The sequence below is a fragment of the Portunus trituberculatus genome, chromosome 23, assembly GCF_017591435.1.
Source record: "Portunus trituberculatus isolate SZX2019 chromosome 23, ASM1759143v1, whole genome shotgun sequence".
Classification (NCBI taxonomy): Eukaryota; Metazoa; Arthropoda; class Malacostraca; order Decapoda; family Portunidae; genus Portunus; species Portunus trituberculatus.
In genome coordinates, this window is record NC_059277.1 from 474894 (window position 1) to 501400 (window position 26507).

Below are 26507 nucleotides of genomic sequence, written 5' to 3' on the forward strand. Positions count from 1 at the left end.
AATATGCAACAATACAGTGGGCTCCGAACTTAAAGAAACACATAAGGAAACTAGAGAAAGTACAGAGGGCTGCAACAAAATGGTGCCTGACTTAAGAGATTTGACTTATGAAGACAGACTGAAAAGAATGCAACTTCCGACCCTGGAAAACAGAAGAGAAAGGGGAGACCTGATAGCAATATACAGAGTGATGATTGGCATGGAAAAATGGATAGGGAAGATCTGTGTATGTGGAATGAAAGAATGTCGAGAGGGCATGGGAAAAACTAAAATGGCCACTTATAGGAGAGATGTGAAAAATATAGCTTCCTCATAGAAGGGTGGAAGCATGGAATAGTTTAGACGTGGAAGTGGTCAACGCAAGGAATATTCATGATTTTAAGAAAAAGCTGGACATTAATAGATATGGAGACGGGACAACACGAGCATAGCTCTTTTCCCGTATGTTACAATTAGGTAAATACAATTAGGTAAATACACACACACACACACACACACTATAATTGTCTATGAAAGCTTGTAACAGTATGAATCACAACAATTAAACAATCATTGTAAGAGGTAATCAGAATTAGAGGTATCATTTATATATTCCATTAAAACTCTCAAATTTTCCTGTCACAAAACTACAACAGTGTCGATAGTGTATACTGTCTAAACAAAGTTAACTGGAAGAAAAGATATCTGGAAACTGAACAATGAAAACGTCACAACTATCATTTTAGAACAAAAATCATCTGGAAACTGGACAAGGAAGACACCACAACTACCATCTGATACTAGGTAATTTCTGCAAAAAATAATGAATACAGCAATTATAGTTAAGAAGGTACATGTATTACGGTAGTTTTACCTTTTCACTGCAATACAACACAGTTAACAACACCAAAAACATTACATGAAATCCTTATAAGCATCAACAAGGTAGGAATTTAAAAGAATAGATACCCAACATGGCTTTAGATCAGGGAGGTCCTGTCTTACAAATTTGCTCGATATCTTAGAATATATTACCAAGGAGTTAGATGATGGAAATAGCATAGATGTTATATATCTAGATTTTAGCAAGGCGTTTGATAAGGTACCGCATAGGAGGCTAGTGTACAAATTGAGACTACATGGGATAGGGGGTAGGTTAGTTGATTGGATTAGTGAATGGCTTTCTGATAGGAAACAGAGAGTAGTATTAAATGGGGCAATGTCTGAGTGGAAGGAAGTGGTTAGTGGGGTACCCCAAGGATCAGTGCTAGGACCTCTTCTTTTCTTGGTGTACATTAACGATTTAGATATAGGAATTAGTAGCAAAGTATCAAAGTTTGCAGATGATACTAAGATAGCATGTGCAGTACAGGGTGAAAAGGACAATTACAGAATACAACGAGACCTGGACAGGCTGATAGCATGGGCAGACAGGTGGCAGATGGAGTTTAATTCTAAAAGTGTCAGGTTATGCATTTAGGTAAAGACAACACAAACTTTAACTATGAGATGGAGGGATGTTGGCTAGAGGCAGTAGAGGAAGGAAAGGATTTAGGAGTAGTGATAGACAGGACTATGAAATTTTCAAAGCAATGTTTAGAAGCAAGAAATAGGGCAAATAGGATCCTGGGTTTTATAAATAGAAATGTTAGTTATAAAAGTAAGGAAGTGGTGCGTAGCTTATATAATTCCTATGTTAGGCCCCATTTAGAGTATTGCATACAGGCCTGGTCACCCCACTATAGGCAGGATATCAACATGTTAGAAGCAGTTCAGAGAAGAGCAACTAGGATGATACCAGCATTAAAGCGCCTGGAGTATAGAGATAGATTAAAGGAATTAAACATGTTTTCATTTGAGAGGAGATGTATAAGAGGGATATGATAGAGTTATTTAAAATGTTCTCAGATACAAACTACATAGATGTGAGATCTTTCTTTACCTTAGAGGAGGGAAATAGGACTAGATTTACAATTTCTACCCCAGTCTCAAGATACAAGGTGGCTGCAGCTATCTCCAAGTGATACATAACTACAGAAAGATGCACCAAATATCAGTCAAATGGTTAATGTAATCACCATAATTGAAGTCAACACATAACCATTCCAACCAAGTGAGGTAGTAGTCTTTTGAGTGTCAGTATTTATTGTTGAGAGAAAATAGTTACATGAAGTATCTTGACATTAGTAACCAAAGAGCAAGCTGAACAGATAATCATTTCAAACTATAAACTTTTTTTACTGCTAGTAGATAATTTTTCCCATGATCTGGAAATTTGCCCACTTAATCTTGTCCTCATTTTTGTACTGTTTCTTAAATAGTTCCCTAGCCTTGGACAAATAAAATTACCAACTTGATATTCTTTCATTTCTCTCTCTGTCCTTGCTAACTATTTTTTTCACACTTGGAAGCAGGTGACCATGGGAGTGATAGCATTAAGACAGTTGGGTCACCTATACACACACTTCCTTTGGGAATCAGTAGCATTGGTAAAGAAGAAATAAAATAACTGAAGTTCCTTGATATTGAAGAGAGAGATCAAACAGTAAATTAGCACATTACCATCTCAATTTTTAATGGTTGTTTGTTCACCTTTGTAAATACTTCCTTTGCATTTCCATGGTAAATGAAAACTAACAATGGTAAAGAGGAATTAGTTAATTGAAATACTTTAATACTGACGATTGAAAGAACAGAAGATTAATTCACAGACAACCATTTAACCCCATTTAAATAATTCTTGTCACCTTGTCACATCAATAAACACTTCCAGGGAGTCACCTTAGACACATTGAACTACAAACTGGATTAATTAACCATATGAGTCCACCATCTTTGTCAGAGTATGCCACGAGAGAACAGGATTATTAGCCAAGAGAGCCCACAATCTTTGTCTGAGCCTTGCAGGAGAGACCAGGATTATTTAACCTCTTTGTCCGAGCCTCCCAGAAGAGAACAGGATTACTTAACCAAGAGAGGCCACCGTCTTTGTCTGAGCCTGCCAGGACAATTAAAGAGAATGCTATTCTTAAGCTTTCCTTACTAAACACACATCAAAACATCACGATCATTCTTACTTTGTCTTCTTTGTGTCATTAAAATTCATTGCCATCAGTATATAACTTTTTCTTCTGTATCTTTTATTGTTACCGATAGGAGAAACAATACTAAATATCAGCAACATCTCGTGCGGTTTAAAATGAAGCATGTATTACCAAAACTACTACTAGTAATTGTTTCACGGTTTAAAATCAAGATGAAACATACTTCAGATATAAAGACAGTCCAGTTATATCTCATTACTAAAATCGGAAAAGCATCTTGATTGTTTGGAATGTGATAAATTGAGATACAAGTTATTCTAGTTACACAGACGGTTATACAAAAATTATTACGTATCCTAATGGTTTCAGTGATACTACATAAGTACAAGATGCTCAAGTTACAAAGACAGCACCACTATATGTCTCATCACCAAAACTAAGCAGCATCTAGCATGGCTTAAAACTGACAACATAAAAAGAACATGAGGGAAACTCAAAAATATCCATTAGGTCTGTTCATGACATTAACTAATTTAATGAAACATATTTCCATCATGCCCATCCATGATTGCCTGATTATTTTTTAAAGCTCTCTAATTACTCTGCACTAACAACCTGCTTACTGAGTCCAGTCCATCCCTAGATAATTTAGTTACAGTCACATGTGCACCACTCCCTTCCACATGTTATACCTGCTCAGTTCTCCAACAACACACATCACATCCTCTCACTCAATGCAAGACTTTCATCACAGGCCACTGCACGTCACGCAAGCCACTGTGGTACTATACATCTTCATTCTTTCTCTGCTTCTTTGACACACCTTTCCTTGCTGACTAACAACTGCGAGACATCAGTTCTTATTTCCCAAGCATCTCCAAACATTACATTGCCTAGAAATTAATAAATCTTTTCTTTTTATTCCTTCTTTCTTGTAGACAACTAAGAAGATTTCATGTATTGCTTTTAGTGCTAAGAATTGTTGCATATCAAAGAGAAAGGGATAACAAAATACAACACGTCTTCACTCATTCCAGAGTTAAAGAAATATATTATCATAAACTGTATGTATGTATATACATGCAGACAGTTTATGATGATATACGTTATCTTAAACTATAATATATATACATACAGTACATACAGTTTATGATGATATATGTTATCTTAAACTATATGTATATACATACATACAGTTTTAGATACACAACCATGCATAACTATTGCACAGCGACTGCTCAACAAACACCTCAAAATACACGCCCGGTAGCTCAGTGGTTAGAGCGCTGGCTTCACAAGCCAGAGGACCGGGGTTCGATTCCCCGGCCGGGGGGTGTCTCCTTTCACGTGTAGCCCCTGTTCACCTAGCAGTGAGTAGGTACGGGATGTAAATCGAGTTGTGACCTTGTTGTCCCGGTGTGTGGTGTGTGCCTGGTCTCAGGCCTATCCGAAGATCGGAAATAATGAGCTCTGAGCTCGTTCCGTAGGGTAATGTCTGGCTGTCTCGTCAGAGACTGCAGCAGATCAAACAGTGAAACACAGGGACCAGCCAGCGCACAATTCCAGCAGAACAATTCCCAGCCTTCTGTCTTACGAACACACCTCACTTCCTCTACCTTTACTTAAGCCACGTTCACAGAACTGTCACACTATACACAATCCTTCATGCACCAAATGTAGTTCATACTCACCCATCATGTTTTCGCAGGGAGTCCCCATTCGCCCTTGCATTCACCACAACTGAAGCTGCCACATCTCTGCAGGCAGTCCGTCCATCAGGAAGTCATTGCTTCAAGGTTTCGACTCGCTGGTTGGAACCGAATGCAGTTTCATGGGTCCCTTTTCCCGTTATTCCTGCACATCCTTCTTATCATTATATTGAGTTTTATCAGCTGTCTGGGCATTTTATTTCATCCACATTCAAAGTTCATGTATACTGTATACTGTACCTTCACACAAATGATAACACAGCTTGGCAATTATCGGTTTACTTACCCGAAATATCACCCGAATTGTACAGGCCTTAATTTAAGTGCAAATTTTTTAACAAGGAAAGTAACAGAGACAGGTGACACAGACAGTTTGTAGTAATCATATATTTGGTCACTAAATGTTATAAGTATTAGAAAACAACAAACTCTGGAGACAAAAAAATAATAATCTGAAATCAACAATCATATATAGAGAATTCGTACTATTATAAAACTGCCTATAATTCTTTGAAAGGATATAAATTTCTTCACGTGATTATAAAATTCGTGACACGATAAACATTTGGGTAAACGATACAAAGATAATGTGTACACAAAGTGAATATTGGAGGAGTTATGATCTAAGCACGGCAACAAGATGAAGACACTTAAGACAAAACCAGCACTGAGATTCTTGTTGGTTAAAAGAGACACGGATGTACGGAGATAAAAGTGTGTGTGTGTGTGTGTGTGTGTGTGTGTTGGAGGGAGGGAGATGGCACGTACTTCCACTTTCGCACACACACACACACACACACACACGCACATATACTGTAGCCTTAACCTTCACACACTTGTACGGAGACATTACGGCCTGACAACTCTCAATATTGCAACGGGACACTGAAATGATACATTGCGGTAAACAATATAATGTCTTGTATTGTTTGTATATATTTTCCCCGTCACTGTTAAAAGATACTGATAATTATGAAGAACAGGTATGTAATAATAACAACAAAATACTACTACTACTACTACTACTACTACTATACACACACACACACACACCGCGTAGTGTAGTGGTTAGCACGCTCGACTCACAATCGAGAGGGCCGGGTTCGAGTCCCGGCGCGGAGAGGCAAATGGGCAAGCCTCTTAATGTGCAGCCCCTGTTCACCTAGCAGTAAATAGGTACGGGATGTAACTCGAGGGGTTGTGGCCTCGCTTTCCCGGTGTGTGGAGTGTGTTGTGGTCTCAGTCCTACCCGAAGATCGGTCTATGAGCTCTGAGCTCGCTCCGTAATGGGGAAGACTGGCTGGGTGACCAGCAGGCGACCGTGGTGGTGGTGAACACACACACACACACCGCGTATTGTAGTGGTTAGCACGCTCGACTCACAATCGAGAGGGCCGGGTTCGAGTCCCGGAAAGCGGCGAGACAAATGGGGAAGCCTCAATGTGTGGCCCTTGTTCACCCAGAAGTAAATAGGTACGGGATGTAACTCGAAGGGTTGTGACCTCGCTTTCCCGGTGTGTGGAGTGTGTTGTGGTCTCAGTCCTACCCGAAGATCGGTCTATGAGCTCTGAGCTCGCTCCGAAATGGGGAAGACTGGCTGGGTGACCATAAGGCAACCGTGGTGAATTACACACACACACACACACACACACACACACTGCCTAGTCTTATATGGACGGATGAGTGTACCTGCTCAAACTTCACCATTAAGAGATAAGACACCAATCAGTGACGCATCACGGAAGGACTGTAGTCACTATATGGTCACAAGGAAGGTTATATAGAAGATTCAAGCAATGTCGCCCTTAGTCATCCCGTCATCGCCACTACACCAAAGGAAGAAATGAGGGACTTGAAGCGTCCAGCGAGGGAAACACACAATGGACCATACATATTTTGAAACACTTCCGCACCGCACCACGGCAAACTGCGTGGGTTATGAAGAGTGGTTTCATAGGCAAATTATCTGAAATTAACGAAATTTCTACATTAATATCGTAACAAATCTTGAGAAAGTGGCCAATAATCTCTGTCGTCTTTGAATTTAGTCATGGTGTGAGATGGGAACATTTCTGAGCACAGGCCAGATTTTACAGACGTATTTCGCTCACCCTCTCCTTCTCCCTGCGCCGTAAGGAAACAATGAAAGACTGCCGTGAAGCGTCAAGCACAGAAAATACCAACATAACACTTTGTACAAAATCTCTCGGTTATATATAATGATTCTCCTATTCCGTTCTTTCATATATGTGTTTATATCCCTACACACTACACTACAACACTACAACTACAACAAATGCCTGTCGCCAAAGTTACGAAATGAAACCACCGTGAAGAATCCAACACAAAGATACAACGCATCAGTTTATACATCACCTCATATTTATTCAGAGAGAGAGAGAGAGAGAGAGAGAGAGAGAGAGAGAGAGAGAGAGAGAGAGAGAGAGAGAGACCTTGAGAACCCGACTAATCATCCACGAGGTCTATAAAAGCAGCCCTTAACAAAGAACAAATCACAAAAACATACAAACTAAGAAGAGCAAGATCAAGATTGGGGAAACCACTGCCTCGTTTATTTGAATATCCGCTCTTGATTCGACTTAAGCAACGTGCATATCAGGTCAAGAGGCGCCTCAGAATCAATAACTCCAACGTGCTAAGACGCTAAAATTGGTTGATATTTAATTACTTTAATAAGATTTCGCTTGTTTTGGCAGGATTTTAATGCAAGACTCTCATAACAGCTATATACTGTATCTTCATTGGTAAAAGAGGCGCCTCGGAATCCTAAGTGCTAAAATGCAAATATATGCATACCACAATTAGATTTCGGTTATTGCGGCAAGATATTAATGCAAGACTCTCTCTCAGAATTATTTTTAATGATCATATCAAGATCAGTAGAGCAGTTAGCATGAAAATAGCGATAAAAGACAGCAAGATATGCAACATTCCAGCGGTAAGAAAGAGGCTGAAGAGTCAGTCAGAGGAAGAGAGTTGTTGAGACGAAAAGCTTTTGATTCCACCCTATCTAACAAAACTGAGTGAGTGGAACCCCCCAAACATGCGTTCCTGTGCTTGACTTAGTAACAAACTGAATGAATTTCATGATCGCACTTTACACTCGTCACAGTAACCTACTTATTATGCTTCCTTGGTAACTCTCGTAAGCACTGTTTGCCTTGTTTGAAATTCCAGGAGGTTGTTTTGTTTCCTTCTCGTTACTTGCATTATTCAACTGTTCTTATTTATATTGTTTATCTAATTTTAAATCCAAGCCATCGCTCCGGTTCTGTGAATAATAACAACTATATGGGATAGACAGATGGACATACAACTGATAGACAGAGAAAAAAACATCGACCCCTCTTTGTAAATACAGTATGAAACTTACTGAATGAGACAAACTAACAAAATGGACAAATAAACGACAGCGACATAAAAAAAAAGACATAAAACAAACAGAAAGAAGACAGACTGACTGATGGACCACAAAAAATTCAGGACACATTCACAAAATCACATAAAAAATATCACATCACGCAGATGGCAGCACTGGACACCCACAATTCACTCACAACACAACGAGGCCATCGCATAGGTAGACAGTATCCTTTGCCTTCAGTCACGTAACAACTCAAGGTCAGATGAAGGCGAACACTACAGCACCACGTAACTTGAACTCCTCGGTTAGAATTGCGTGGAGATTTTATTGTCGTAAGAGTGTTCCTTGACCCGCATCGCCACCACCTCGGGCTGCGGGACCGACCAGCGAACCCACGGATGAATAAACTTCGGATCCACACGACGCCCGCGGGACATACCTGTGGGAGTGAGATACTGATTAAAGTTAATAAGGCATTCGTGGAAGTATTAGAATAAAGGCAAGTTTTTTTTTCTTTTTTTGCTTAATTTCGTCTTTATTTAGTCATTTTTATCGGCAATGCGCTTATGAGTTAGTAGGGTTACAGTCACTCATGGGCCACGAGGCATTGGACGATTATAAAACTGGTTCCCAGACATCCTTTCTTGAGTGTCTGCCTGCACACCTCTCATGGCTAGTGTGTGTAATTCACCTCGGTCCTGCTGGTCACTCAACCAGTCTTCCCCATTACGGAGCGAGCTCAGAGCTCATAGTCCGATCCTCGGGTAGGACTGAGACCACAACACACTCCACACACCGGGAAACCGAGGCCACAACCCCTCGAGTTACATCCCGTACCTATTTACTGCTAGGTGAACAGGGGCTACACATTAAGAGGCTTGCCCATTTGCCTCGCTGCTTCTCGAGACTCGAACCCGGCCCTCTCGATTGTGAGTCGAGCGTGCTAATCACTACACTACGCGGTGTGTGTGTGTGTGTGTGTGTGTGTGTGAATGAGGGGGTGGAGTGACTTCCTGAAAAACTCCACCCAACCAGAATGTTCTTTTTACCTTAAGAAATTTGTACACATAGTGGGGAAAACTTACCCCCTCCTCCCCCCCGCCCATCACCCTGAAGGACGGCATCCCCAGCTTCCTCATATTCCCCACCTTGAATCCCAGCAGCCACTCCAAGGCCGAAGGAGTTAGCCAATGAGAAAGGAATAAATGTCTTGAAACTTCCCTCATAAATGAGTTCAGGTTATAGGAAGATGGAAATACAGAAGCAAGTAGGGAGTTCCAACTCACTTGAGCAGTGAAAACACGCGTCACTATTTTTTTTTTTTTTTTCATTTAGCGGTAAAGAAATCTTGTTAATCTGTTACTTATAGAGCAGTAAATACCCTTGAAAACTTCACGTCACATATTGTTACTTGAGTTACCAATAAACAAGTTTCGTTAATCTGTCACTCGAAAAATAAAAACACCTTTGAAAATCCGCATAGAGAGCTTCTACGATAGAATCACCGCCTCTGTCAACTCGCTCGCCGCCTGCCGTCACTGTCACCCACCTTCACCAACAGACTGGTTACTGGCGTCCCTTGCCTCAACTGGGCCCCCAAAAGTCGTCATAATTATCAATTACCAAGTAAATAATGTCGAAAGAAAGCGTACACTAACAGAAATAGCAATTCTTCTATATAGATTGGTACGTGTACAACTTCTTTTCATGGAAATATATAACAATAATAATGTGAATATAATATGAATATGAATTTTGGCTTTCCCATTCTCCTTCCCGCTAGCATCAGTTCGCACAGGCAACACACCCACCAACTTCCTAATTATCTCTCCATAGAAGTTGTCTGCTCGTTATACGGCCTTTCAGAGAGAGAGAGAGAGAGAGAGAGAGAGAGAGAGAGAGAGAGAGAGAGAGAGAGAGAGAGAGAGAGAGAGAGAGAGAGAGAGAGAGAGAGCAAGGATTAATGTTTGTCGCACTTACCGGTAACTAGACTAACAAGGATGCCAGACACGATGCCCACCACTAAGCCAAGGGGACCCATCTGTGTGTACGACAATCCCAGTAACTTGGCAGGGTAGTTGAGATCTGAAACTCTGAAAACCAGGGAGAGAAATTACCTGGATTTTAACCACAAGGACATTTAAGTTTGTATGCACGTGTGTGTGTGTGTGTGTGTGTGTGTGTGTGTGTGTGTGTGTGTGTGTAATTCACCACGGTCGTCTGCCAGCCTTCCCCATTACCGATCTTCGGGTAGGACTGAGACCACATCAATACACTCCACACACCGGGAAAGCGAGGCCACAACCCCTCAAGTTACATCCCGTACCTATTTACTAGCTGCTAGGTGAACACATTAAGAGGCTTGCCCATTTGCCTCGCCGCCTCCGGGATTCGAACCCGGACCCACTCGAGTGTGAGTCGAGCATGCTAACCACTACACTACGCGGTGTGTGTGTGTGTGTGTGTGTGTGTGTGTGTGTGTGTGTGTGTGTGTGTGTGTGTGTGTATTTACTTAGTTGTATTTACCTAGTTGTAGTTTTTACAGGACCTGGGCTTTATGCTGGTGTGGCTCGATCTCCATATCTACACTTATCCAATTTTTCTTTAAAAATGCACACTCGTTGCTGACACCACTTTCTCACTCAAATTGTACCAAGTCTCAACACATCTGTGTGTGTGTGTGTGTGTGTGTGTGTGTGTGTGTGTGTGTGTGTGTGTTTCACTGTTTGATCTGCTGCAGTCTCTGACGAGACAGCCAGAGACAGCCAGACGTTACCCTACGGAACGAGCTCAGAGCTCATTATTTCCGATCTTCGGATAGGCCTGAGACCAGGCACACACCACACACCGGGACAACAAGGTCACAACTCCTCGATTTACATCCCGTACCTACTCACTGCTAGGTGAACAGGGGCTACACGTGAAAGGAGAGACACCCAAATATCTCCACCCGGCCCGGGAATCGAATCCCGGTTCTCTGGCTTGTGAAGCCAGCGCTCTAGCCACTGAGCTACCGGGTGTGTGTGTGTGTGTGTGTGTGTGTGTGTGTGTGTGTGTGTGTGTGTGTGTCGGCCGGTATATAATGCATGATGTTTTCTGGCATTTGCAGCAACTTAGTATTTAGTTGTTGTTTGGTGGTGTTCCTTTTTATTGGGTTATTGTTTTTTTGGGATGTTGTTAAGACTCATATTCCTTTATACTGTGGTTAATCTCTCTCTCTCTCTCTCTCTCTCTCTCTCTCTCTCTCTCTCTCTCACCTGACGGCTGGCGGTGCAGAGACGGTGATGTTGAGATTGGGCGGACAGGCGTCAGTCGGGGACGGCAGCAGCTCTGGCTTGAGTCCCACTGCTGTGGCCCCGAAGCTGAAGCCCAGAGCCACGCCAGTCCCCAGCAGGAGGCACACGCACGCCCCCTGGTGGTGGTGGTGATGGTGGTGGTGGTATACGTAACAGCAGTAGAGCAACAAGAGCAAGAAGAGCGAAAGGAACAGAAACAATTAGTAATAGTATTAGTAATCATAGTAGTAGTAGTAGTAGTAGTAGTAGTAGTAGTAGTAGTAGTAGTAGTAGTAGTAGTAGTAGCAGTAGTAGTAGTCAGACAGACAACAAGAACAAAAGTAAGAACAAGAAGAATAAGACTATGAAGTAGTAGTAGTAGTAGTAGTAGTAGTAGTAGTAGTAGTAGTAGTAGTAGCAGTAGCAGTAGCAGTAGCAGTAGCAGTAGTAGTAGTAGTAGTAGCAGTAGTAGTAGTAGTAGTAGTAGTAGTAGTAGTAGTAGTAGTAGTAGTAGTAGTAGTAGTAGTAGTAGTAGTTCTGCTCAATCTTTCCTCACCTCCTTCCCTGTTCCCTCATCCCTCATCTTTCTTCATCTCCCTCTCTGCCCAATCTTTCTTTAATCTTTCCTACTCTCCTCTCTGTTCCCTCTTCCCTCATCGTTCTTCCTTTCCCTCATCATTCCTCCTCTTTAGTTCACCCCTTCTCTTGTCTTTCCTTCACTATCCTTCCTCTCTCCAATCCTTCATCCCTACTTCCCTCACCATCCTCTCCCTCTCCCATCTCACCTTGGTGTTGGTGAAGGGCATGAAGAGAGCCATAATGAACACCGCCAGGAGAGGACCGGCCACAGAGGACGTCACCGCTATAGCCGCCTGCAAGACGCCGCCCATGCTCCCCGCGACGAACGCCAGACCAAGTGCCAGCATTCCGTACGTGAGAGCTGTGACGGTGGTAGTGATGGTGGTGGTGGTGGTGGTTAGACACATTCTGAAACACTTCTACTCCACTACTTTCAAAAGGCTCTACTCGAAGTAACAAGAATTTTGACCTTTTTCATGGTTTTTGTGACAGATTGACGATATTTCGTTATTATTAACAGATGTATAGTTCTTGTGGTCATTGAACGTAGTGGTGGTGAGGCATTATAATGCCTTGTAATAGATCGTACCTAGCAACTACTGATGGTACAAAGCAGCTAGGTACAGTACATTGCAGCCAAGGATGGTACATAACAGTCAGGGAAGGTATATATCAGCCAGCTGAACATAGAGGCCTGTTCCTACGGTGAGAGGAAAGAGTTTCAGAATTCCAAGGCCACAAAGATGACGAGCAGGGTTCTTAAGACTGGTTCTCCTTATACTTCAAGTAGAGCTTTTTAGAAGGAGTGGAGTGCCGCACAGAAGTGTTTCAGAAGCGTATTAGCGTGTGTGAGTGCGCGAGTGTTTGCGTGTGTGAGTTTGACGCTGAAGGAAATAATGGTGTGGTTAGCAGTGTGATTTTTATGGTTATTGTTGTCATTATTGGGCTATTACTGCTTCCCGTGTCTTGAGCGTACGACAATTTGATGCAGTGGTTTGCGTCAAGGTCTAGGAAATGCTGTGTTCCGTATGTGGCTGTATAAAGAAACTGCATGTAACAAAAAGAGAGAAAGAGAGAGAGAGAGAGAGAGAGAGAGAGTGTGTGTTTCACTGTATGATCTGCTGCAGTCTCTGACGAGACAGCCAGACGTTACCCTACGGAACGAGCTCAAAGCTCATTATTTCCGATCTTCGGATAGGCCTGAGACCAGGCACACACCAGACACCGGGACAACAAGGTCACAACTCCTCGATTTACATCCCGTACCTACTCACTGCTAGGTGAACAGGGGCTACACGTGAAAGGAGACACACCCAAATATCTCCACCCGGCCGGGGAATCGAACCCCGGTCCTCTGGCTCGTGAAGCCTGCGCTCTAACCACTGAGCTACCGGGCGTGTGTGTGTGTGTGTGTGTGTGTGTGTGGGAGGGGTGCTAGAGATTTGAGTTTCACTTCTTACGAGGAGACAAGGCGTTTATCATATAGACAACTTCCAGATACTCCTGCCCAATGCCACCCCCTGCCACCGGGGTGGCTTGGGGTGGCATTGGCTACCCCTAAAATTTGATTGGCACCCCCATCCACCATAGTTTGAGAGAAAAAAAGTGTGCTTAATTAATAAAGCAAACTTTTTACTTTGTGACTAGCATCTTAAAAAAATACCATAAAAACAATATTAATTCAAGTACAGCCTTTTCACATTAGACGATGTAGAGCAGAAGTGTTTCAGAATAGTCTTTAAAATGAGTGGCGAAGCTTCGTAACAATGCGTGACTCACCGATGAACTTCGTGACTCCTGCCTGGGCGGTGAGGGAGAGACGGGCGAAGAATGGAATCTTGGAGAACACGTCTTCCCATGTCACTGCTGCCTGGGAGTTGACGCCTGAGGAGATGGTGCTGTGGGAGAGAGGGAAGGAGGGAGGGAGGGGAGGAGTGAGTGATTGACTACTCTACTGATGACTACACGCCCACTCATGACAGCCCTACCACTCACTACTACAGATAGCCCCACTCCTTACTACAGACAGCCCCACCACTCACTACTACAGCCAGCCCCACTCTTTACTACAGGCAGCCTCACCACTCACTACTACAGCCAGCCCCACTCACTACTACTGACACCTCCAACTCACTGCTAACTTCATGGAATTCAATTGGTGATCAAGAACATGCCAAGAACATAAGAAAAGAAGGCAAGTACAGTGGAAACTCAATACTCGAACATCTTAATAGTCACACTTCTGAATACTCAAACGCAAAAGTTTGATTTATACTCGAAAAATACCTGATAGTCGTACGTCCAGACAAGTGATTGTAAACAAAGGCTCCCTGGCCTCTTCCTCCTTTTTTTATTTTATGGCCTATAGCGCCCGTAGGCATACTTTAAGAGTATATGTGGGAAACGTTGTTAGGCTTCCGCCCATTGGTGGCGCAGGCAATTTTATTTATAGTGGTACCCATATTAGGACCCATATCAACACCCAAGCGCATCTTTGGTGTAGCCACCTAAAACCTGGGTGTCATGGTCACATGTAGGTAACTTTAAACCACTCGACAAATGGCATAGTTTCGAGCCTACGCGTGGACGTCTGCCCGATCCCACGCTTACCTCCTTGTACACTACGCCACCGCCTACAAGGCAGCGTGCTGTGACCGCTGCTATGGAATGTCTATATAAATGAACTGCTGAGCCTCGTCTGCAGCGCTAGGGCATCTGCTGATGACAACATCATGTCACTTACCACCAAAGGCAATTCGTGCAGATGTACGTACGGTGGTGGAATAGATTTGTGGCTCTGACATGGAGAGAGAGAGAGAGAGAGAGAGAGAGAGAGAGAGAGAGAGAGAGAGAGAGACAGTGGAGGAAAATAGTATGCCTGACAGTGACAGTGAAACACAGTGACGTGGGATGTGCGTGTGCCTGACATGACAGTGCTGATCAGTGGCGAGGGAGGTGCGCAACTGACAGTGACAGTTTTATAACACCCTCGCTCACAATGCCGTCCCTGGGAGCAGCTTTAGAATGAGCGTCACATGCCAGTGCACGCCTAGCTCACGAACTCAGCTCCAACTGTAAACATACGTAAAATATGTATGTTATGTGCATTAAGAGAGAGAGAGAGAGAGAGAGAGAGAGAGAGAGAGAGAGAGAGAGAGAGAGAGAGAGAGAGAGAGAGAGAGAGAGAGACATTACCTCAGGGAACCAGAGAAGATGCAGGCCACAAACAGACCGGGAAGACCAGGGAAGGCACTCATTCTTTCCATGACGTAGAAGGGCAGAATCTGGTCCTTCTTGGCGATGAGTCCGGCAGCGAGGGGGTCACAGCCCTCATAGGTGGCGAACAGCACAAGCCCTATGGAGAATACGTGAAGAACAAACAGGGACGAGAATGTAAGGGATATTGGAAAGCTACTAGAAGGGAAGGGAAGAGTTAAAGGAAAGGCAGGAAGGGAAGCATGAAGGAAGGACAATAAAGAAAGAAGGTAAGTTGCAAAAAACGTCAGGAATGAAGGGAAGCAGCAAGAAGTGAAGCCAACACATACATGTCAGTCCCTTCTATTACGAATGGCCTTGTCTAGTAGAGAGAAATAGAGGAGAGAAAAGAAAGGATGGAAGGCAAACAAAAAATGTAAAGTGGCAATAGAAAAAATATATTTTATTTGGAAAATCTGGTACGAAAACGTTCGGGAAAAAACGAGAGAGAGAGAGAGAGAGAGAGAGAGAGAGAGAGAGAGAGAGAGAGAGAGAGAGAGAGAGAGAGAGAGAGAGAGAGAGAGACGATGGGATCAAAATATAGTAGGGAGAAAATGATGAATAAACTGTTGTATTAGTAAAAGAAACCAATATATTCTGAAATTAAAGACAAAAATTAAAGATAAAATTAAAGATAGACTCTCACTGGGAATTACGACTTAGCAACACGTTTCCACCTTCCTTTTCTTTTTTATTAGCATGTTTTTTCTTCGTTTTCTTGAACCAATTTATTACCTGTCCATCACGTCTTTTGTTCTCTCTCTCTCTCTCTCTCTCTCTCTCTCTCTCTCTCTCTCTCTCTCTCTCTCTCTCTCTCTCTCTCTCTCTCTCTCTCTCTCACGATCTTTTCCCGGTATTATCTCTTTCTCAATCTTCTCCGTAATTTCTTCAACTCTATTTTTTTCTCTCTCTACATCGGCATTGCTTTGTCCTTCATCTCCTCCTCCTCCTCCTCCTCCTTCTTCTTCTTCTTCTTCTTCTTCTTCTTCTTCTTTTCTATACATGACTACAATGATTTCATTCATATTGTCCTCTTATTCTTCTTTTCTTACTTTTCCTTTTCCATTTTCTTTATTTCTATTCTTTTCTACGTCCACTTCCCCTTGGTCTTGTTCTTCTTTCCAAACACTTATAACTCTCAGTCCCATTTATATTTTCCTCTCCCCTTAGCTTTTCACACACAGACACAGACACACACACACACACACACACACACACACACACACACACACACACACACACACACACACACACACGATCATCCTTTTTTTTATATCCTTCTCTTTTTGATATTGCTCTCCCCTTTACTTTCTACAAACTCACAATTTCTTCTTTTCTCTATTTTTTTTAACTTCTCCCTTATGTTTCTATTATTATTATTCCTCCAAAGTCGTAAGTCTCCACCATCTTTGACCTCGCTCTTTTCCTTCCCCGCTTTTTTCCCCACACATTTACGACCCTTCCTCTCTCTCTCTGTGTCTTCTTTCTTTTCCCACACACAAACATATAACTCTTATTTTTTTCTCACCTTTCTTTCCTCTTATCATTTCCCCATACAATTACAATCACATCCTATTTCATTTTCTTCTGGCCTCTATTTTTTCACCCCCTAAATACCCCATTCTTTTCCTTATTTTCCTCTACTTTCATTTAATTCTTTTTCTCTTTTTCTTTCCCCATACATTCACAGTCATATCCCTCTTTATTTTCTGTTAACCTTTATCTTTCAACCTCTTATAAATACTCCTTATTCTATTTGCCTCTTCTCTTCCTTCCCACTGTTTCCTTCACGTACCTGCCACCATGGAGAGAGAGATGAGCAGGATGAAGAAAGGGATGACGAGAAAAATAGCCCTGTAAAGAAGAAAAGATTACCTGATTAGAATAGATACGTGTGTGTGTGTGTGTGTGTGTGTGTGTGTGTGTGTGTGTGTGTGTGTGTGTGTGTGTGTGTGTGTGTGTGTGTGTGTGTGTGTGTGTGTGTGTGTGTGTGTGTGTGTGTGTGTGTGTGTGTGTGTCCAAGTGGATGATGAAAAGATAGGCAGAAATAAAAATAGTAATAAACTGGATTTGTTACTTAATGTTCGCAGTATTGTTAGCGTGTGACTCACTCACTCACTCACTCTCTCTCTCTCTCTCTCTCTCTCTCTCTCTCTCTCTCTCTCTCTCTTACATGTAGGAATGTGTGAGGTTCTTCATGGTAACGTATCTCTGCACAGTGGTCTGGGTGCAGGCATACTGAGAGAGCGTGGATACAATGATTCCAATGACGATGTTAGAGACGGTGTGCCGCTGGTAGGGAACGTAGCCGTACCTGCATGGAGGGAGAGAGGAAACCAAGTGAAGCAAAGCGATGGCAGACGTAAAGTCAAAGCTGTGTTTCTGGTAAGGATTTAGTAAGGGTGTGGAAGGAAATGGATAAAAATACAGTCGACTTTTTCTTATTTTAGACACGGTAAAGATGGTGTAAACTCAAGAGGTGTTTGTAGCAGGGCTGTGTTTAAAGGTAAGGGTCTACGTAGTAAGGGTGTGTTTGAAGGAAGGGAGGGAAGGAAACAGATGCTCAATTAAGGGAAGGTGAGGGCAGGTAAGGATGATGTTACGTCAAGCGGTGTTTCTGGCAAGGTGGTGTCTCAAGGTTAAGCAAGGTCTTGTGGGAACTGACAGAAAGAAATGATTCTAGAAAAAAACTGTTTTGGAGGAGAGAAAGGAAGAAAATAAAGGAAGGAAGAAATTATGGGAGGGGCTATTTGAAAGAATAAAGGAAGGAAGGAAGGAAGGAAAGTCTGGGAGGGGCTGTTTGAAGGAAGAAAGGAAGGAATAAAAAGTCTAGGAGGGCTGTTTTAAGCGAGAAAAGAAGGAAAGAAAGTCTTGCGGAGTTGTTTAAAAGAAGAAAGGAAGGAAGGAAAGGAAGGAAAACGTCTGGGAGGGGCTGCTTAAAGGAAGAAAGGAAGGAAAGAAAGTTTGGGGAGGTTGTATGAAGGAAGAATGAAAGAAAAAAAGTCTGTTTCAAGGAAGAAAGGAAGGAAAAAACGTCTGGGAAGGGCGGTTTGAAGGAAGCTCTTAAGCCTCCCGCCCCCCTCCCACTGGCGTGCCGACCGTTGTTTGACCCTTCTACGCACGTAAAACTGGCTTGGTTGCCGGTGGTCGTCAGGAGGAGGCAGGAAGGTCTTCATGGAGGCAGTAGGGTCGTAGATAGGAAGCGGAGGGCGTCCCATAGTTTGGCGACCATTTTCATTATGCTGAAAACTTACGCATCTCGGTCGCCGTCAAATTGGGTCGTGCATGGGAAGGAGGCACGAATGGCGCACAACGGAGTTTCAAGGGGCAGTATACTCGTAAAAAGGAGGCAGTTTCGTAGTCAGTCTTTTTTTTTTTTTTTTTTTATCGGCGTCCTTTTGTGCCTCCTCTGTGCGACCAAGTACCATCACCTCCCCTGCGGGACCAATGTACAACCTCAGGCCAGATACTAACACTGAAGGGAAGAGTACTTATCTCCAGCTGCAAGATATCTAAGGGTCAATGCCAACTTAAGACCTGGTTTCAGACTTGATCAAAAATTGATATTTTTTTTCGTGATTTTGGGGCCAACCCGTTGTAATAATTCATCGAATATTGGAGGTGACATTCGCATGTAGCTGCAAAATTATCCTTCATCTTCCAACCTTAATTCTAGAATGGGTTGAGTGTAGTCCCCTAATTTTAACCTCTGTTGTATGAACCCTGGCCGGACCCACTACTTTCTTTTCCTTCTTCTTTCGGCGATCTACGTCCTCCTAATAATAACAACCTTGGTAATCTGATGTAGGAGAATGGCATGGTGGCCTAACAGGAGGAGAGCATGGAACACGACGTCGTCGTTCATGTTGACAGCGTGACCTTCTCAGAGCAGGTGCGAGATGCGAATGATGGCTGTCATCAGATTCCCCTCTTATAAATACAAGTTTTACAAGACGCCAAAGGGCACTTCAGCTGTCGTCCTGGTCGCCAAGGCAACGCTCCGGGGAGGAGGCCAACGTCGCCTAAGGTGCGTTCAAAGGAGGCTCAGTGGACGGCAACGTCGCCCAAAATGCGTTCAAAGGTGACACAGTGGAGGCCCACTGATCGTTGTAAAAATCGCCTAGATTGTCCATGAAGCGCTGATGGGATGGTTATGTCGCCCTAAGGTGGCAGCGAGGACGTCGTGGTCGCCTACGGAATGTCATAAATAGACGAAAAAATAAACGTCCTAGCGCAACCGCAGCGGAGCAAGCAGTCACACCAAAATAAACTTTTTTTTCCATTTTCCGGCGACCTCAAAGCGACTTATCCATTTTTACGGTTACAGACTCTTCCAGTAGGAAGAGTCTGTAAGGATTGTATGAGGGCAGAAAAGAAGGAAGGAAGGACAATGGAAGGGGATGAGCATGATAAGTGAAAACAGTATGGGCATGGTTCAGACATGGACAGCCACCTGTAGGCCTGACGGCTTCTTGCAGCTTCCCTTATTATCCTATTTTGGTACACGCTGTTTGAATAAATGAAGAAGTTAGAGAATTAAGCAAGAATGGAGGACAATCTACGAGTACTTATAAGAAAGAAAAAATCAAGAACATCCAACAGAGAAGAACTGAGGGGGAGATAACAGAGATACAGAATGAAAAGAGAAAACAATGAATAAAAAGAAAGGCAAAGAGAGGAAAGAGAAAATAACAGGAAAAGAAAAGTCTGAAAAAAAGTTGTCTGACGAGTGGGAGACGGAGAGAGTTAGGTGGAGAGGGAGAGGGAGAGGGAGAACGGGGAGGGAGACAGCCTCATCAGACGGGTGAAGGAGACCGTCAAGGGAAGGTCACACAGAGGATAAGCACACAAGGGAATCAGATGATGTGAAGACGAAATAGCTTACTGGTGCTGAGCTGCAGAGTGACCAACACAGTACATGCATTGGAAAACACTGGAATAGTTATTTAATACCCTACGTAAGAACTGCAATGTGTATAAGTGTGGCAGGAGTGTCACCTTGGCGATTCTCTTGTTACTTAAGATGGAAGGTATAACATAAGGTGTGTTTGTACTGCACTCAGTGAAGAGAGAGAGAGAGAGAGAGAGAGAGAGAGAGAGAGAGAGAGAGAGAGAGAGAGAGAGAGAGAGAGAGAGAGAGAGAGAGAGAGAGAGAGAGGAATAGAGATGAACAGAGACAAAACAGAGATAGACAGACAGAGAGACAGACAGACACAGAGACGGATATAGATAGGAACAAACAGATATAAAGACAAGTAAACAGACAAATATAAACAAACACAAAAGACAGACAAATAGAGAGATAAATAAACAAACAGAAAAATAAAGAAACAAAGACAAATAGAGAGACAAACAGATAGACAGAGACAAGTAGACAAACGGAGAGGAAAATAGACAGAGAAATCAACAGACAGAGACAAATATAAATAAATAGAGACAAAGAGAGAAAAAGAATAATAAATCAGAGAGACAAAATGGAGAGAAACATTGACAGACACACAACAGAGGCAACTTAACGGATCGAAAGCATCAAATTAAACAAAACGAACCACATACACACAAACCCCACACACAACCACATACAAAACAGACAGAGACTATAATTGGCACGTAGATAGCGAGCGGGACAGAAGTAGCGATCAAGGGACACACTCACGTGAAGATATGTGAGCCAGTCCTATCGTGTCTTCTGCCGATCTCCCACACTCGCTCGAAGCCTCCAAAGTCCACAAGGCCCTTGATGACCACGGAGAAGAGACCCACTATAAGGATGAACAGCTGCAGCACGTCTGTCCAGATCACCGCCTTCATCCCGCCCTGGAGGAGAGAACAGGAAGAGGGAGGTTGAAAGAGTGAGACGATAAGAGAACGTTTCAGATTAAGAACGTTGTGGAAGTTAACAATGGTTTTTCAATGAGGTGCTCAAAGAGAAGATGGAGATGGAGATGAAGATGGAAGATGGAGATGGAGATGGAGATGGAGATGGAGATGGAGATGGAGATGGAGATGAAGATGAAGATGAAGAAGAAGATGAAGAAGAAGACCAAAATACATAATATTCGCAAGAGTTTTCAGTGTTTCAATCGGTAACTTGAGTGGTATCCAAGAGTTGTTTTTCTAATTGTAGTGCCTGTTTAATGGTTAATACGCGCTGCCAAAGGGAAGACAGCACTCATGAACATCCGACTTATCATATCTACGATCCTTGGTGAGAAATAGTCCCGGTGAGAGAGCAATACTAATGTTCATAATCTGCTTCATGCCTTCCCATTCTGGTCCTGGCTGGGAATCAAACCATGAATATCTCTTTCTCTCTTTTTCATTATTTAGTTCTTTTTCTTCTTATGTCACAAGATCAAATGGCGAAAAGGTCTCTCGAATTCCGTTACTTCGCAAAGAACGTATAGGAGGAAAACAGAGAGAGAGAGAGAGAGAGAGAGAGAGAGAGAGAGAGAGAGATTAGCCATTACACTACAGGTTGAGCTCCTTTCGTCCTCTCCCAATGTCACTGCATTCGTTTTGTTTTTATTTATTTATTTCTATTTTTATCTTTGTTTTTTTTTTCTTTTCTTCAATTTTTCGTTTACGCTTCTTGATTGTTTTCATTACCTCATTGGTCTCTCTCTCTCTCTCTCTCTCTCTCTCTCTCTCTCTCTCTCTCTCTCTCTCTCTCTCTCTCTCTCTCTCTCTCTCTCTCTCTCTCTCTCTCTCTCTCTCTCTCTCCACAATGGGAGGTGCTTCCTGGAAATGCAATGTCTCTTCAAGGCCAGAGAGAGAGAGAGAGAGAGAGAGAGAGAGAGAGAGAGAGAGAGAGAGAGAGAGAGAGAGAGAGAGAGAGAGAGAGAGAGAGAGAGAGAGAGAGAGAGAGAGAGAGAGAGAGAGAGAGAGAGTGTACGAAAAAAATTGCACCTCAAATATACTTACACCTTGTAAACATGAAACAAAAAATATCAGAAACACACACACACACACACACACACACACACACACACACACACACACACACACACACACACACACACCCGAAGATTGGTCTATGAGCTCTGAGCTCGCTCCGTAATGGGGAAGACTGGCTGGATGACCTGCAGACGACCGTGGTGAATTACACACACACAATTTCAACGTAACTTCCTCTTCCTCTTCATTTTCTCTCTCTCTCTCTCTCTCTCTCTCTCTCTCTCTCTCTCTCTCTCTCTCTCTCTCTCTCTCTCTTTCCTAATTTGAGATTCTTGCATAATAAGTCTCCTCCCTCCTCCTTCCCTTCGCTCCAATGACTTTTAATACAAACCTACTTTTATCTCCATGGTTCCCTTCCTCCTCTCCCTACTATATCTCCTCCTTCCTTTTGTCTCCTACTCTCCCTCCCTCCTTCCCTCCCTTCCCAAACTGCCTGTACGCATATCAACAATATTTTTCCCACGGAAATTTTGTCATTAGAGCACACAATACCTCTACTTCGCTGGCAGCAATCATTCAGTGGAGTTTCTGAGTAATGTATAAAGAACACGTACAGTAAGTTTGGCATTTCTGTGTTAAGACAAAAGAAACGAAGAAAAATAAGATGAAAAAAAAGGTTGAAAGAGACAACACAACAGCAATCCACACCCAAACACAGCGATGCACAGGCACTCACGATAGCAGTGTAGACGGAGGCGATCAGACCAACAGTGATGATGGAGCTCCAGAGAGGGAAGTCAGTGACGGAGGCGAGGGCGAGAGCTGGTGCGTAGATCACCACAGCCTGGTAGAGCAACATCTGCACCACGTACATCCCGCTGGCAGTACACCGCACCCACCGTGAACCGTACCGCATCTCCAGGTACTGAGGGAAGCACGGAAGAGAGTAAGTTACACACGTGAATACTTATAGAGTGATAGAAAACAGAGGGACAGACACACGGAGCAGATAGATTGATATACAAAAAATTAGTTATTGCATCTCAACATCGTGATCATATGGCGCCGCAACAAAATATTCAAAGCAATTAGAGTGGTAAATTAAAATGTTGATGGTTATGAAAAAAAAAAAAAAAAAAAAAAACGAGAACACATAAAATGAAATGGAAGAGAGAATTTTTTTTTTTTTACGTTAAGGCCTATAGCGCCTGTAGGCTCACTTGAAGAGTGTGTGGGAAGCGCTGTTCAGCTTCTGCCCATCAGTGGAGGAGGTAATTTTATTTATAGTGGTACCAATATTAGGACCCATATCACCACCCAAGCTCATCTTGGGTGTAACCACCTAGAACCTGGGTATCATGGTGACATGTAGGTAACTTAAACCACTCGATAAATGGCAAAGTATTTAAGGCTGAACATGATGGGATTCCTACGCGTGGACGTCTGCCCGTTCCCACGCTCACCACTTTATCCACTGTGTGGTTTTATAGGGACGTTAAATGGCTGTGTTTGATATAAAAGTAGGCAAGAAAGGAAGGTGACAACAACAACCACAACAGTACCCACCTCATACATTGAAATCAGGCCCAGGTTGTAAAAGAAGGGCATAAAGACCACGGCTACAATTGGCAAGGCGATTTGTCCCGCACAGATGACCCACCACTGTATCCCATGGTAGTACGCCTCCGCCGGGCCCCCTGGTAGTGGTAGTGGTGGTGGTGGTAGTAGTAGTAGTAGTAGTAGTAGTAGTAGTGAAAGTAGTAGTAGTAGTAGTATTGTAGTAGTAGTAGTAGTAGTAGTAGTAGTAGTAGTAGTAGTAGTAGTAGTATTGTTGTAGTAGTAGTATTGTTGTAGTAGTAGTATTGTAGTAGTAGTAGTAGTAGTAGTAGTAGTAGTAGTAGTAGTAGTAGTAGTAGTAGTAGTAGTAGTAGCAGTAGTAGTAGAAGCAAGAGCAACGGTAGCAACAGCAACATCAATAGAAGCAGTAGCAACAGTAAGAAAAATTTAAATACATATTTGAACACGCACACACACACACACACACACACACACACACACACACACACACACACACACACACACACACACAGACACACACACACACACACAATAATCCTCTTTAAAAACATAAACTTACCGAGGACAAGAATAGCGGAGATGTAAGAGGCAAGGAGGGAGATGGAGACGGGGAAGCAGGTAAGGGAACGGCTGCCCAATAAAAACTCATCGTTGGATTTATTCCTGCTCTTGATGGCGTAGAATATCCCTATAGCGAGGGAGGACGCCAGCATACCACCAAACACAAGGTAGTCAGGCCATGAGAAGCTCCCGCGAGACACACTGGCCAAGCTTTCAAACACTCCTTCCAGCATTGTGGCAGATTACGTGACTTTTTTCTTTTCTTTTTATTGATTGGCTATAAAATTACGTGTAACTTTATGACGAATGTAAATTTTGTTGAAGTAAGTGTATATATAAAAGTTGTTTTGTTAATTTGAGTTTAGTGTGACAAATGAGTGCGCGAAATTTATTTTTTTTCGTTTTTATTTTCTTTTAAGTTTGGGAGTGTGTTTTTTCATTCTATATTTGTTTTATTTTTTCTATGTTCAATCTGGTGGTAGGTTTTCGTTCTTTACTTTCTTCTCTTTTCGGTATTTCAATGATTTTCTTTTTTTATTTTCAAGTTCCTTAACCGGTAAAAAAAAGATGAATTTACTTTAAAAAGAAGAAGGAAAAAAAAAAAGACAATACACAAGATAGAATCCTAACCTAACCACACACACACGTCATTACCACGTACCACCACCCACGGAGGTACATACGCCTCACCACGACCACACATCCACAGTCCTATAATAAAACACCACCACCACCACCATACATTATAGAGGACATAATTAATCTTGGGTACATTTTATATATTCATTAATAATATCAACCTGAGGATTCACTTTTTGCTCTCTCTCTCTCTCTCTCTCTCTCTCTCTCTCTCTCTCTCTCTCTCGCTCTCGCTCTCTCTCTCTCTCTCTCTCTCTCGCTCTCTCTCTCTCTCTCTCTCTCTCTCTCTCTCTCTCTCTCTCTCTCTCTCTCTCTCTCTCTCTCTCTCTCTCTCTCTCTCTCTCTCTCTCTCTCTCTCTCTCTCTCTCTCTCTCTCTCTCTCTCTCTCTCTCTCTCTCTCTCTCTCTCTCTCTCTCTCTCTCTCTCTCTCTCTCTCTCTCTCTCTCTCTCTCTCGCAAACATCACTCCATGCCCAGTACTTTCCCATCACACTGCATATTGGCTGGACAACTGTGTGGACCGAACACACAAGATGAATCTGGCAGTAGCTTTACTAACTAACAGCTCTTCATTAGAGGGAGCAGTGGTTCCCAAAAGTGGTTAAAGTTTAATCTCAGATCAATACAGCACTTTTTTTTTATTTTCCGGATAATGTAAGAATGACGGAAAAGAATGAAGAATTGTGGAAATCAAGAAATCAATGTAGTTTTTGACACTGGAATTAGTTTCAACCTAGTGTGTACACTTGAAAAGGAAATGAATTATGATCTAGAAAATACGTTATACCGAGTAACAGCAAATACTGAAAACCGGTCAGATACCTTCTTGTAATCACGTGTTCACTCTATGACACGCGCATTGATAATATTTTGTGACAAGTGATAACTTAAGTTTAATGCGGCATGTTTGCTTGAGTAACAAATTGAAAATATAAAAGAAAAAAAGTTGTAAACCACTGGGTTCACATCGTCACAATGCACACACACGTCCTCGTAAGTAACAGTATATGGATCAAGAATTCTATACATTAATTCTATTTTCTTCCATTTTACGAATCACGAGTCAATTTTCTGTTCTCTTTACATGAAAACACTCACTCATTGTGGGGAAAGTATAAGCTTAAGAAAAAGAAAGAAAGAGAAAAAAACATATCCTCACAAAAGTCTAAGACGATGTTTCAGTCTCCACACACACTCATGAGCATCACCACCACAACCTCCACCAGACAACCGCACACTAACCTGCTGAGCATCTCTTGACAGTTTTCTCGTACTCTTACCTGTTCCATCCACGCTTGTCGAGGTATCTAGCAACTGCCGTGTTGAGTTGCCGAGACATGGCAGCCCCTGGCACGCTGCACTCTGCATCACACCCTGAAGGAAGACAGTGTGTGTTCTTGAAGTGTTTGTTGACTATTAATGTTTGCAAAAATGGAGCGATGGATTGGTAAAGAAATGGACGATTTTGTTTTGGTTTGGTTTTCCAGTTTTCGTTTTTGTTATTCACTTTTCCGTTGGTATTTGGGTTAGTTGAAGTGAAGAGTAATTTGTGCATTTTAACTCTTTGACTGTCATTTGACATACCTCTGATTAACTAGGTGTTTTGA

General features: G+C 42.6%; 1 protein-coding gene across 2 annotated transcripts; it reads right to left on the reverse strand.

Annotated features, from left to right (window-relative positions):
- Positions 1 to 6270: 6270 nt before the first annotated feature.
- On the reverse strand, positions 6271 to 26266 carry LOC123507602 (sodium-coupled monocarboxylate transporter 2-like). Of its 2 annotated transcripts, none has more exons than XM_045260605.1 (12): positions 26181 to 26266; positions 23690 to 23820; positions 22860 to 23048; positions 20883 to 21043; positions 17400 to 17540; positions 17022 to 17080; positions 15167 to 15326; positions 13751 to 13869; positions 12178 to 12332; positions 11375 to 11529; positions 10098 to 10210; positions 6271 to 8556 (listed from the first exon to the last, which is right to left on the reverse strand). In XM_045260605.1, exons 2-12 carry the CDS (start codon positions 23729 to 23731, stop codon positions 8423 to 8425), a joined length of 1428 nt encoding a protein of 475 aa, XP_045116540.1. In that variant the 5' UTR covers positions 23732 to 23820; positions 26181 to 26266; the 3' UTR covers positions 6271 to 8422. The 2 variants fall into 2 exon arrangements, with proteins under 2 accessions (XP_045116540.1, XP_045116539.1); XM_045260604.1 differs by lacking the exon at positions 26181 to 26266 and adding an exon at positions 24261 to 24779.
- Positions 26267 to 26507: the final 241 nt, after the last annotated feature.

Bases quoted from the DNA above. Each gene is read 5' to 3' on its own strand.
- LOC123507602 (XM_045260604.1), bottom strand. From the start codon at position 24,495: ATGCTGGAAGGAGTGTTTGAAAGCTTGGCCAGTGTGTCTCGCGGGAGC. The intron at 17,541-20,882 runs GTGAGTGTGTCC...CCCTCCATGCAG, and splicing joins ACTGGCTCACATATCTTCAC to GTACGGCTACGTTCCCTACC. The intron at 15,327-17,021 runs GTACGTGAAGGA...TATTCTCCATAG, and splicing joins CTCTCTCTCCATGGTGGCAG to GGCTTGTGCTGTTCGCCACC.